Consider the following 13386-nt stretch of genomic DNA (forward strand, 5'->3'; position numbering starts at 1 on the left):
GTCTAGTCAATTGTTGCTCAAATAAAACCTTGTCATTCACCAAACGCTTACATTCAATTGACTCACTAGTTTGTTGAACTAGTCTAGTCGATTGAATTACCAATTGATTGAATTTTATTAGCGATCCCTTCCTCACTGGACTTACATCCTAATTAATTTACACAAAGTTTTGTGACAAAGCTAAGTTGGTAAAATACTTCTTAGTAATTGTCCCTCCGATGAAGGCTTTAAACCAAGCCATCAAGACATTAGGTATTTTACCTCTATCTGGCGACAATCATTCTTGATGATGTTGCTAAAAAGCAAAAACTTATGGTGATATCACATCTTTAGTAACTATCATGCCTCCAAGTTTTCAACCTTGTTGATACTCTTGTACTTAAGTCCACCTTGTGTCAAACCTTTGGCCTATCAATTTCATCAAGTTTCTCAAGCTTCGTCTATGTAATTTGATCTTCTAATCTTACGAGTTCACTTTACTCTAGGCAGTGCTAGAGTACACCTTGTGTACACCTTGAGTTAGACCTTTAGTCCAAATATTAACCTATATTGTTAAAGAGATCCACTAGAGAAAGAAGTGTGCCAAATAATTCAATTGTATTTTTCTAAAAACATGTTGACGATGAGGGCGAGGTTGATATTAGAGTGATGATAGATAATCCAATTAACTTCGGTCAAGTCATGAAAAATTCTAAATCTCAAAAGTGGATTAATGCAATGAATGAGCATACGAGTCCATGAACATGAATGAGGAGATGATGTTCATAAAGGACAATGGTGGGATCTTATCCCATTGCCAAAAGGTGTGAACCCCATTGGTTGTAAATGGATAATTAAACAAAGAGGTATTTGAAAGGATATATGAAGTGCTACAAGGCTTGTCTTATCACAAAGGGTCCACAAAGAAGGCATGGACGATATAGAGGCCCTAGTGGTGCATTTCAATCGTACATCCAAGGTTCAAAATCTCAGCCATACTAGAACATCGAACTTTGACTGAATGATACTGTTTCCCATATCAATGTTTCAATGCGTGGTGCTGTTGGAGAATTGAAAGGAGGAAGAGATGAAAAAGAAGAATAAGAAAAGAACACATCTATTCTAACTTCCATATAGAATTGTGCAATTTTAACTTTGTGTTGCATGGACAAAAGATAAAAAAAAACAAACATCACTTTTAAGCTGACTCAATTTGTCACATGTCAAAGGTTGTTGAATGTTAGTATGACACTATACTCATCGACATGATTGATACAATAACACATGATAAATTACCTATGTTGAGTAGTTTTGCCTAGTTTCAAGTTTCGGTAATTTATTAGAATGGATCATTAGAATGTAGTCAAATGAGTCTTGCAGTATGTACAAAGAATAAAAAGACTACATGCTTCCCTATCAAAGGTTGGACTTGCGTAAGATCATTTTGTCTATGGACTTTGATGTCAAGATAGTATGAGATCTATGTCGAGCTATATCTACCTACTAGTTGGTCGGTGTTCTCTCTCTGGAAGAATGCTAAATTATATCTTATAACCTCTTCTACTATCGTGGTAGATGTTATAGTGTGTTATGAGGCATCTAATCACAAAATATGGCTGTGAAATTTTATGACAAGGTTGCACATAGTGGGAGGTATTAAAAGACCACTCAAGTTATTTTGTGACAACAAGTTGGCAATTTTGTAATCCAATAGCTATAAGAGCTTGACAAAGTCAAAATATATGGACATAAAAGTTCCTAGTTGTTAAAGAAATTGTTTAGATTGGATAGTTGTCTACATAACACATCAAAACAAACGCTATAGTTGTAGATCCTCTAAGGGATTGCCATGCAAAGTGTTTCATGAGTACATTGCATTGCTCGTAGATGTGTTACGCCATTTGAGGATATCCATTTTTAGATTTTTAGTGGGTTATAATTTTAGATGCTTTTCTGCAATTTAAAAATTATTCTTCAGTTGTTTCTGTTTACAGATAATTTGAAGGTTATTTTTGAAAAAAAAATAAAGTTTTAGTTTGTTTACACCTTGATTTTAGTACACTTTTGGTATGGTTGGATCTTACCAAGGTTTAAGGGTTGACTAGCTGGAAATAAATTCACATTGCATAAGATTTTCATGCTACACATCCACATCATGATCCATGCTATTCAATTGTATTTGCATATGTGACATTGATGGGGTCAAAGTTATGACAAATGTAGTGAAGGCTGCATTGATCCTAGGTTGGTATGATTGTTGAGGATTTGTTATAGATACATTTTGATAATTGCAACAATGTCGAATCCATACGATTATTTTTGCAATGCATGATTATAAGGTTACACATATTGTTGTATCCTTAATCCAACATTGAACTTGTACGTGAATAATTATGCGTTGAACTCAAAAGTCCTAAGTGATTGGATACGGGTTTATGGGTTCTACTTCTAGTCTAGTCTATCAAGGCTTAGAGTTAGTAGTTGCTTTCGATGTACCAAGCAGGTTGGAGTATCATATAAGGTTAAGCCCTTTTAAAAGTGAATTTCTAAGGCTTGAGTGATTCACGCTTTAATGTGCTCGATAGTGTGGACTTTTAATGTGTAGAAATTTAAGGGTATCTTATGATAGGGTATATTAGAAATATCAAAAGATAATGGAAGTTATCTATCTATATGGTAGATATGGTTCACAGGACACACATGACATTACTTTTTTTGGTATCTCATGATTGGAAAAAGATAACAGGGAGCAAGGGAAAAGATTCTTTTGGAAAAACGTGTTAATCAGAAAGGTAAACTGCACAGTTCTAAAAGAGTAATTAGTTATGGATTTAGGTATGATTCTGCCATATGCAGATAAGTTGTGATGGATTTTGGTATGCTTCTGCTATTTTTTTTCTTGAAAATTTAACATGAGGTATTTAATTTAAAAGATGTCTTCCATCTATTCAAGTTTTTTCTAACAGAGTCCTAGGTCAAGAAGGGTTTGTGTAGTTGTGGACATAGTTAGCATAGTGATGCTCTATTCAAAAATGAGTACAACCTTCTCATTTCTTGACTGTTTTTCACGGGCACGAAGTTGGTATACTAGTGAAGGCCCTGTTCAAACTTTTATTACTGTTTTAATAAGTACTTTTTATTGATTCTATCAGTTAACGTTGTTTCCAGTGTTTAGCTACCTACTCTCTCGCAGATGGTAAAGTCAATCTCAAGAATTGCTATTCTTGGAGTTTCAGGATTAGAACTGAAGGTAGGTATTTGGTTATCGATCCTGTATACTTAATGCATTTTTAAGTTGATGGTGAAGTAAATTGGATCTTCTATAATTCAGCATATTTTTGGGATTGCAATATACCACTGTTAAAAACCCATGTTGATCTATAACTGCTTTTGATGATTATCAGAACATTCTGCCTTTAAATATTTCTCAAGATCAACAAAGAGGAGATTTACTTCTGGCTATGGGTTCTCCTTTCGGAATCATGTCTCCATTGCACTTTCTTAATAGGTAATGATACCATTTACCAAAATAACTGGTTCTTGTTTTCCCCTTGCTGCATGTTATATTATGTAAACTAATTGAGTATGGTGATCTTTTGAACTTTTAAATACTTTGTTTTCTTTGACAATGTTGAATTGAATATCATGTCTATTATATTGTTTCATTCAGTGTCATAAAACATGGAGAACCAATATAGGATGGTATTAATATGAGTGTTTATGATGGCCTATTTTATATTGAGCAATAATCAACAGAAACCCAATTATGTTATATATGTACAACATACAAGAGGAAATTTCATTCTATTGACAAAGGGCAGCCAAGTGTACGAAGCTCCCGTCAATGTGGGTCTATTGTACGCAGCAAGAGGCTGTTTCCGAGACTCGAATCCGTGACCTCCATGTCAAATGGCAACAGTCCAAGGCTCCCTTTCAACACTTTGATCAAATTAAATTTGAAAATTTAAGGAGAAAATACAAAGGCCATATAACCTGAATGCAAGAAAATTTTATCCTATGCCAAGTTTCTGGCCATTGGCACCAGATAATTTGAAACTATATCCCAAGATACAATGAGTGAGAAGCTCTCTGCTTGCAATGAAACAGTGGGAGATACATCCTATGCAATTTTTAAAACCCAAGATGAAACAAGAATATTGAAAATAATACACCCATCCACATGGTGAGTTAATCTCTTTAAATAGGGTCTTGATCTGTGATAGTGATAAATTGATGCTTATTGGGCTAGATAGATTAATTAGATAACATTTGCCCACTATTTGTATAAACTCAAGTCATATCTAGTCAATTAAATTAATAAAATATTTTGGAAACATTGTGGATCGACTTTAAAATATGAAAATTGAGAAAAGCTTAAGAAGATAAAATCTGGTGGCAAGAAAACTGTCCTAAAGTAATTTTTTGACCTTTTTGTGCAGAATGATCAACTGCATCCCAAGATATAACTGGTGATAGATAACCTCTCCTTTCTGGTAGTGAATAGTGGGAGATCCTAAAATAACAAGAATATAAAAAATAGTACACCCATCCACACCATGAGTTGTTCCCTTTAAATAAGTTGTCTTCACTTGTGATAGGGATAAGTTTATGCTTATCTATATTGGCTGGATATATTAATTAGATAACATTTATCCATTATTTGGATAAACTCTTAAGTCTCTACTTAAATTGATAAAATATCTTAGGGAAGTTGTGGATCCACTTTATATTAAAAACCTTCAAAACTAAATAAATAAAAATTATATTTGGAATTTTTTAGTTTCAAAAAACTCTAACAAGTTATTGGATTAACAATGATTGGTATAGTAAAATAGAATGAATCCATAATTTTTTTACCTGGATAAAACATGGAGCATAATATAGGATGATATTAATATGATTTTCTGTCATGGCCTATTTTATATCAAGTAATAATCAACAGAAATCCAATTACTGGATTTGAAATGATTGGTATAAAATAAAATGAGTCCAAAAAATTTCTACCTAAATAATATCTTATTTGATTAATCTTTAATTGGATATTGAGTTATTTGATTATTTTTCTGTCTTAATCAGTGTGTCTTTTGGAACTGTTGCAAACTGCTGCTCTTCTTGTTCTGTTCAAAATTCATTACTGCTTGTTGACATTCGTGGTCTTCCAGGTATGTCAATGTGAATACATTTTTGTTTCAGTGACAAACTGAAGGATCTGTTTTTCTACTAATATTATACCACTAGTCAAGCTTGATGTATGTTTATTCAGGAATGGAAGGTGGTCCTGTTTTTGATAGACATGCTTGCCTCATAGGCATGCTGACATGTCCATTAAGACAAAAAAACAGCAACACAGAAATCCAGGTATTGAATGTTACTTGGATATATTTGGCTTTTCAACTGTATTTGAAATTACAAATGGGATCTCTTAAACAGCTTGTAATCACATGGAATGCAATAACAATTGCATGGGGAAAACAACTGCAAGAATCTCAAGATTCCCAGCAAGAACTGACAGGAAGGTACTTGGACAAAGAGAGCAGTGTGTTGCATGACTTTGCTTATCCAAAGGCTAGCAGATGCCTACCTGAAATTGATAGTCTTTACCATGTGACTTCACTAGGAAGAGCTATGTCTTCAATTGTACTTATTTCAGTAGGTGGGTCCTGGGCTTCTGGCACCATACTCAATCGACAAGGTCTGATACTAACAAATGCCCATGTCTTGGAACCATGGAGATTTGTTGGAAAATCATTAGTAAATCTGATGAAGAAAAGAACTGCAATCCTTGCTGAAGATAAATTTTGTTTCTCTGAGCGAGAGGAAGAAACCATCGAACAAGAGAACCGAAGATTGCTTTCTTCAGTATCAGGAACTTTGAGTTCTTATGGTGTTGTTGCTCATGGCATCCCATCACTCGGTCCATGTCAAAACTATGGGAAAATCTCAGTTCGCCTCCACCACATGGGAGTTCAGTTTTGGAGTGATGCTACTGTGGTTTATGTCTCAAAGGGACCACTGGATGTTGCACTTTTGCAGCTTGATTGTGTTTCATCGCAACTTTGTGCCATCAATCCTGAATTTAATTGCCCATCTATTGGTTTACCTGTGCATGTTATTGGGCATGGTCTATTTGGGCCTCAATCTGGTGAGAAATAGAAGGTTCCCAGAGAATTGATGCATACTATTAAGTGTTGTTAGTTTTCTTTATTATTATTATATTTTTTTTGCAGCATTGCTAAACACTTTATTTACAAGGCACTTCCTGATTGCCTTCATCTCACTGCAGACCTCTGCTCATCTGTTTCTACTGGAGTTGTTTCACATGTTGTTAGATTACCAGGGCCTTTCCATATTGAAGAATCTGGCAACATGGAAATTGAGAAAGCAAGTGTACCTGTGATGCTTCAAACAACAGCAGCAGTCCATCCAGGAGCCAGTGGTGGTGCTGTTGTCAATTCAGATGGTCATATGATTGGATTAATAACAAGGTTCTTTGTCTTTTTTCAGTTAAATAAAATTTATTTCTTTTGTTCTACTTGTTAACTCCGCCCATGATGACCAGTCATGGCCGGTCCCAAGCCCGGATAAAGGAGGAGGGTTGCGTTAGGTTGCCAGCCAGCGTCAAACTATGGCAAAATTTCATGAATGAATCCATTAAACTATTGTGCTAATGCTAGGTTGTTCCCCGGAAGGAACGCGTTGCAGGGTCCGACTGTAACGTCTCGGCAAGGACCGCTACATCTCCAGAACTCGGGTGTAGTGATAAATATGCAAGAGTTCGCGTTACAGGGTCCGACTGTAACGTCTCAGCAAGGACCGCTACATCTCCATGAGAACTTGGGTGTAGTATTAAATAGGCAAGAGTTCTCACACCATAGGTTAGATAAGAACAAATATGATAGGAAAACTAATAATCTAAGATTTGGAACATGGAATATAGGAACTCTCACTGGTAAATCAATGGAGGTAGTAGATATGATGATTAGGAGAAAAATTAATATTTTATGTGTACAAGAGACAAAATGGACAGGTGAGAAGGCAAAGATGATAGAGAACTCGGGTTTTAAGTTATGGTACACTGGAAAAAGTAAAACAAGAAATGGAGTGGGTATTATTGTAGATAGTTTGTTAAAGGATGAAGTTGTAGGAGTAGTTAGAAAAGGGGATAGAATTATAACTCTTAAGATAATAGTGGCGAAAGAAACTATGAACATAATTAGCGTATATGCACCACAAGTAGGATTAGATGAAGCTACCAAATTAAGGTTTTGGGAGGACTTAGATGAAATATTACAAAATATTCCACCAAATGAAAGGATTTTAATAGGAGGTGATCTATATCGAAGTGAAAAATGAGGAATATGAGAGAGTACATGGGAGTTATGGGTTTGGAACGAGGAATGAGGAAGGGAAAACTATATTAGATTTTGCGATAGCATATGACCTTATATTAGCTAATACGTTTTTTAAGAAAAGAGAATAATACTTAGTCACATTCAAAAGTGGGAATAATAAATCGCAAATTGACTTTCTTATGATTAGGAAGAAGGATAGAAAGATTTGTAAAGATTGCAGAGCCATCCCTGGAGAAAGTTTAACTACCCAACATAGGGTAGTAGTGTTGGATATACGCCTCAAATATAGTATCAATAGAAAGAAAATATATACAATTCCTAGAATTAAGTGGTGAAAGTTAAATGATGGGAAGCAAAATATATTTAAGGAGAAGGTAGAAGTACAAACATTAGGTGAAATATACGATGACTCTAATACAACATGGGATAAGATGATATCAAAGTTGAAAATAGTAGCTAAGAGTGTACTCGGTGAGTCAAAGGGACATGCACCACTAAGTAAAGAATCTTGGTGGTGGAATGAGAAAGTACAAGAGAAAGTGAAGGAAAAACGAATAGCTTATAAGGAATTATATATTTGTAAGAACGAGGAAAACTAAAAAAATATATAATAACCAAGAAAGAAGCTAAGAAAGTAGTGAGTGAAGCAAAAAATGAAACTTTTGAACGGTTATATCAAAAATTGGATACAAAAGAAGGGGAAAGAGACATTTATAGAATAACTAAAGTGAGAGAAAGAAAAACAAGAGATCTTAGCCAAATAAAATGTATTAAAGATGAATGTAATAGGATATTAGTAAACGATGGAGAAATAAAAGAACGGTGGAAGAGGTATTTTCATCAACTTTTTAATGAAGGTTTAGGTGACCAACTTAACTTAGGTAATTTAATTGGGTCAAATGAGCATAGAAACTTTAATTTTTATCGTAGAATTCAAACTTCAGAAGTAAAACAAACTTTAAATGAGATGCACAATGGAAAAGCCGTTGGACCAGATGATATTCCGATAGAGGTATAGAAGTAAGGTATTGAATGACTTACAAACTTATTTAACATGATATTGAAAACGAAAAAAATACCTGATCTATGGAGGATAAGTACTCTAGTTCCCTTATATAAGAATAAGGGAAACGTACAAAATTGTGCAAACTATAGGGGTATTAAACTAATGAGTCATACTATGAAACTTTGGGAAAAAGTAATAGAAAAAAGATTAAGGAAATAGACCACAGTGACAGAAAATCAATTTGGGTTCATGCCTGGAAGGTCGATAATAGAAGCTATACATCTTCTTAGACAATTAATTGAAAAATATCGGGAGCAAAAACAAGATCTACACATAGTATTCATTGACTTAGAAAAAGCTTATGATAGAGTCCCAAGAGAAATTATATGGAAAATTTTAGAAAAGAGAGGTGTTAGCGTAACATATATTGAACTAATTAAGGATATGTATGAGGATGTAACGACTAGAGTAAAGACTTCAGGCGGAGTAACTGAAGCATTTCCAATAAAGATAGGGTTACATCAAAGATCAGCTCTAAGTCCCTATCTTTTTACATTAATTATGGACGAACTCACTGCACACATTCAAGACACAGTACCGTGGTGCATGTTGTTTGCAGATGATATTATTTTGGTAGATGAGACACGTGAAGGAGTAAATGCTAAGCTAGAATCTTGGAGGGAAACACTAGAAGGGAAAGGTTTTAAGCTTAGTAGATTAAAGACAGAATATATGAAATTTAAGTTTAGCAATATTAGAAGTAATGAAATAATTGTTAAGATAGGAGAGGACGAGTTGCCCAGAACCGAGAGATTTAAATATTTAGGATCATTTTTACAAAATGATGGAGGGATTGAGAGAGATGTCTTACATAGAATACAAGCAGGATGAGTGAAATGGAGGGGAGCGTCGAGTGTTTTATGTGACCGTAAAGTACCTCTTAAACTTAAAGGTAAGTTCTATAAAACCGCAGTTAGACCTGCTATGTTGGGCTATGACTCGAGCACATGAGCAGAAGATGAGAGTTGCAGAGATGAGGATGTTAAGGTGGATGTGTGGACATACGAGGATGGACAAAATAAGAAATGAGAGCATTAGAGAGAAAGTAGGAGTTGCATCTATTGAGGAAAAACTCAGAGAGACACGTTTAAGATGGTACGGACATGTACTTAGACGACCAATAAATGCTCCAGTTAGGCGATGTGAAACTATGATAAACATGCATATAAAACGAGGAAGAGGAAGACCAAAAAAGACTGGGTTAGCAACAATAAAACAAGATAAAATTTATTTAAATATAGATGATGATATAATAGGAGATAGAGCTCAATGGCGTAAAAGGATTCATACAGCCGACCCCACCTAGTGGGAAAAGGCTTGGTTGTTGTTGTTGTTGTGTTGTTGTTCTACTTGTTATTTTACAATAATTTACAATAAGTCTGTCAGTTGTTAGGAATCCACATAGACCTCAATAGGAAATGGGGTCAGAGGAAGTCAGGTTAGATCAAGTACGGTTTGTCTGGATTTGAACCAGTTCAAACGAAGTCAACAAGAGGTAATAAAGTAAATGTCAACTCGTTGAAGTTGTTCAGGGATTTGTTCGAGTTGGATGAGTCAATGTACTATGCAATTAGGAAAATGACAGTGATGTAAGATTGAGCTTGGTTCAAGTACTTTAATCTTTGTGGGAGAAAGTGTGGTTAAAAATAAATTGTGACACGGTGAAATCAGTGTCCAAACTGGGGATGCCTTGCACGCAGTCCGAGATAATTCTAAATGGTTGCAGTCTTTCCCTTCTGTAGGATCTGGAAATAAGTGCCATCCAATCATATCTTGCCATCTGTTGGTGCTATTTATTGCATTAACTTTCTATCATCTGAACTGCTTCACCTCTTCTACAAAGATCCCTTTTTCTACCTGGATGATCTGAGAGAGTCACACGAATGGGTATTTTACCCATATTAGTTACTCTCCCTCGGATTAAGCTTTTCATAGTGTTATTTCACATAATTTGTTGAGAGATTATATATTTTGCATTAATTACTCTTTATCTCGACCTTCGATCTCCATTTATTTTCACAACTAGTTCACCACTGTTTACTCTACTGCTATAAATTTTACAACAATAAGGATCTCTTCGACTCTTTACCTTTTTTTGTTTCCTATTATATTTGATTTTCCAGCTTATGTCTTGAGACTAATTTAGACAAACTCACCTTAGCTTTCATTAGACCCTTTCATGCCTTGTCAACCAATTTTCACTTCCAATGAACTGACTTTGATTTTATTTTGTCAATGTCATCCCTCAAATTGAACATCTTGAAGTTGTTGCCTTTCAATCCACTCACCCAACTTTCGCCAGGTTAAATCTAGCAGGTTACTTGGGAGGATGTTTATTTCAAGTAGTCAGCTATAACCACATCTAAATTTGAGAAAATCCACTTCCAGTCCTAGATTCTGAGTCCGTAATGCAACAAAAACATTGACAAGATGAGAGGGTCTATAATCTTCATCTAAACTGTTGCAACATTTTCCAAGATCTTTTTATTGCCAGTCTCTGTTATGCCCTTTAACATTATGATTGCCCAACATTCTAAATTTATGGAATTTATTTGTGAGTCAATTCTCTATATGAGTCAAATAACACGCAAAAAATAAATAAAGCAATGAAGGTTCAATTTTTTAATGTGGTTTGAAACTCTCGGATTCCTATTCCACGATCTGCGAACTCATAAGGTGAGTCAACTCACGCAAAACCAATGTATTTTCTCTTTCTTAGATTCTTTTAGAGGCGAAGAAACCTTGTAAAAAAACCATCTCAGAAACTAAAAGCAATAAAATGCGAGAAAAGCCTTTGCAAAAAATAAAAGTAATAAAGAATGAGAAAAGCTTTGTAACAGGGCTAAAGCTTGAAGGTATAGAATTTAAGCTTAAAATAAAAATAAAATTAGACAATAAATTAAATATAATTTGAGAAGTGAATTAGTAAGAGAAAGAATGCTTTATTGCACCGGAATTGTCACTAGACGAGCTCCTCTTGATCCTCTTTTTGTAGTCCTTTAAATAACTATTGATAAAATCTAACTGAGTTGTATTAGTCGACTCAATCATGTCATCTGTCAACTCAAACATGAATCACGTAGATTTATTGCCAATTTTTTTCCTCAGTTGATTCCACCTTTTAAGTTGACTCATATCAAAATTAGTTGACGTTGACTTCTTTGAATAATAATATAAGCTTATCTTCTAGGCAATCACCAAATAAGTTACTTGAAATAGTAAGTGAAAGATCACTTCGTTGAACTGAAATTGTTGTTAGACGAGCTTCCATTGACACTCCTTTTATAGTCCTCTAAATAACCACGGATAAACTCCAACTAAGTTGGATTACTATCAGTTGACTCTATCATGCCATTTAGTCGACTCAAACATAGATCACAGAAGATCTCTCTACCAACTTCTACCCTCAGTTGACTTAACATCTTCCAAGTCAACCCATATCCAAACTAGTCAGACAGTTATCAGTTGACTCCTCTAAATAAAAATTTAAGCTTGTCTTCCCTACAATCATGAATTGAGTCGGATGAAAATCCTTATTATTCAATTCTAATTGTACCTAGTCGACTCCAAGCTCAAGTAGATCAAACAGTATCAGAGTATCAGCTCAACTAATTGCCTAGTTGACTCCACTCCAAATAGAATAATTCTATTATTTGAGAGTCAACTACTTAGTTGACTCAATCTAGAACAATAACAGTAATCAAGTCTTATCCCATTAGGTGGGGTAAATTATATGGATCTTTCTATACCATTGGTTTTATCCACTGCTGTATCATCATTTATATTTAAAGAAATTTTATTTTATTATTACTAACTAAGTCTTTTTTTGATCTTCCTCTTTTTCGTTTGATGTGTATATTTATTATAGTTTTACATTGCCTAACTGGAACATTTATTGATCATCTAAGTGTATGTCTGTACCATCTTAACCGTATCTCTCGGAGTTTTTCCTCAACGGATGCAACTCTGACGTTCTATCTACTATTCTCATTTTGTATCTTATTCATCCTCATATGTCTGCACATTTACCTTCATATTCTCATCTCTACGACTCTTATCTTCTACTTATGTGTTCGAGTCATAACCTAACATTTATTTTTTTATAATATACCATGCCAAATTGTCATTTTGTATAACTTTCCTTTTAAATTTTAAAGGTACATTATGATCATAAAGAACAGACGCTTTCCTCCATTTCAATCACCCTATTTATATGCTATTATGATTTTAAATATTCTTGTCATCTTTTATCTTAACAATTATCTCATTCCGTCTAATATTGCTAAATTTAAATTTTATATATTCTGTTTACTCTACTTTACTCTATCGAGTTTAAAACCTTTCATTTCCAATGTTTCTTATCAAGATTTGAGTTTAGCATTCGCTCCTTCACATGTCCCATCTACTAAAACAATATTATTTGCAAATAATATGCACTGCGGTACCATGTCTTATATGTGTCTAGTGAGTTTGTCTAATGATTAGTATAAAAAGATAGAGACTTAGAGTTGATCGTTGATAGAATCCTATTTTTATAGGAAACTCTTCGGTTAATCTGTTTGGAATTGAGCATGGTCTTGCATCCACCAAAATAAACTTCAACATAACATAATAGGGATAAACATGATGCAATGGTGGTAACCTTTACTAGAGCACATTCATTTGGTCCTTCTTCATGATCCATTGAGGTACCTCTTAGGAGAACATAGATCGTTCATCCGTAGTCATTCTACATTTCTTTATCATTCATGATTGGAAGGGCCCTCCCTGGAGTTCATCCCAGGGCACCCATCCTGTATTGTCACCACACATGCCCATATTCATTCCATATACCATACGAGGAAAAATAAAAGAAAACCACGAGTAAAACATAATATTGCACACAGGTACACAGGCATGGTTATTATACTAGCATTCATACATGATATAGTGGGAATTATATACAAAACATATGCGAATCAAAGGATCATAAGGAAGTAACGGAGGAAC

General features: G+C 34.4%; 1 protein-coding gene across 4 annotated transcripts in view; it reads left to right on the forward strand.

The window, feature by feature from the left end:
* Positions 1 to 13386, forward strand: part of LOC122025676 (glyoxysomal processing protease, glyoxysomal-like) — a 55715-nt gene that overhangs the window by 12060 nt on the left and 30269 nt on the right. For 2 of the 4 annotated variants that reach the window (XM_042584513.1, XM_042584511.1), the window contains exons 7-12: positions 3155 to 3229; positions 3384 to 3487; positions 5056 to 5141; positions 5243 to 5337; positions 5410 to 6121; positions 6263 to 6464. In XM_042584513.1, the coding sequence (XP_042440447.1) occupies positions 3155 to 3229; positions 3384 to 3487; positions 5056 to 5141; positions 5243 to 5337; positions 5410 to 6121; positions 6263 to 6464 (1274 nt within the window). Of the gene's footprint in view, positions 1 to 3154; positions 3230 to 3383; positions 3488 to 5055; positions 5142 to 5242; positions 5338 to 5409; positions 6122 to 6206; positions 6465 to 13386 lie in introns of those variants that run through there. The other 2 variants (XM_042584512.1, XM_042584514.1) reach the window with 2 other exon arrangements.

This window comes from Zingiber officinale, chromosome 9B, assembly GCF_018446385.1.
Source record: "Zingiber officinale cultivar Zhangliang chromosome 9B, Zo_v1.1, whole genome shotgun sequence".
Classification (NCBI taxonomy): domain Eukaryota; kingdom Viridiplantae; phylum Streptophyta; class Magnoliopsida; order Zingiberales; family Zingiberaceae; genus Zingiber; species Zingiber officinale.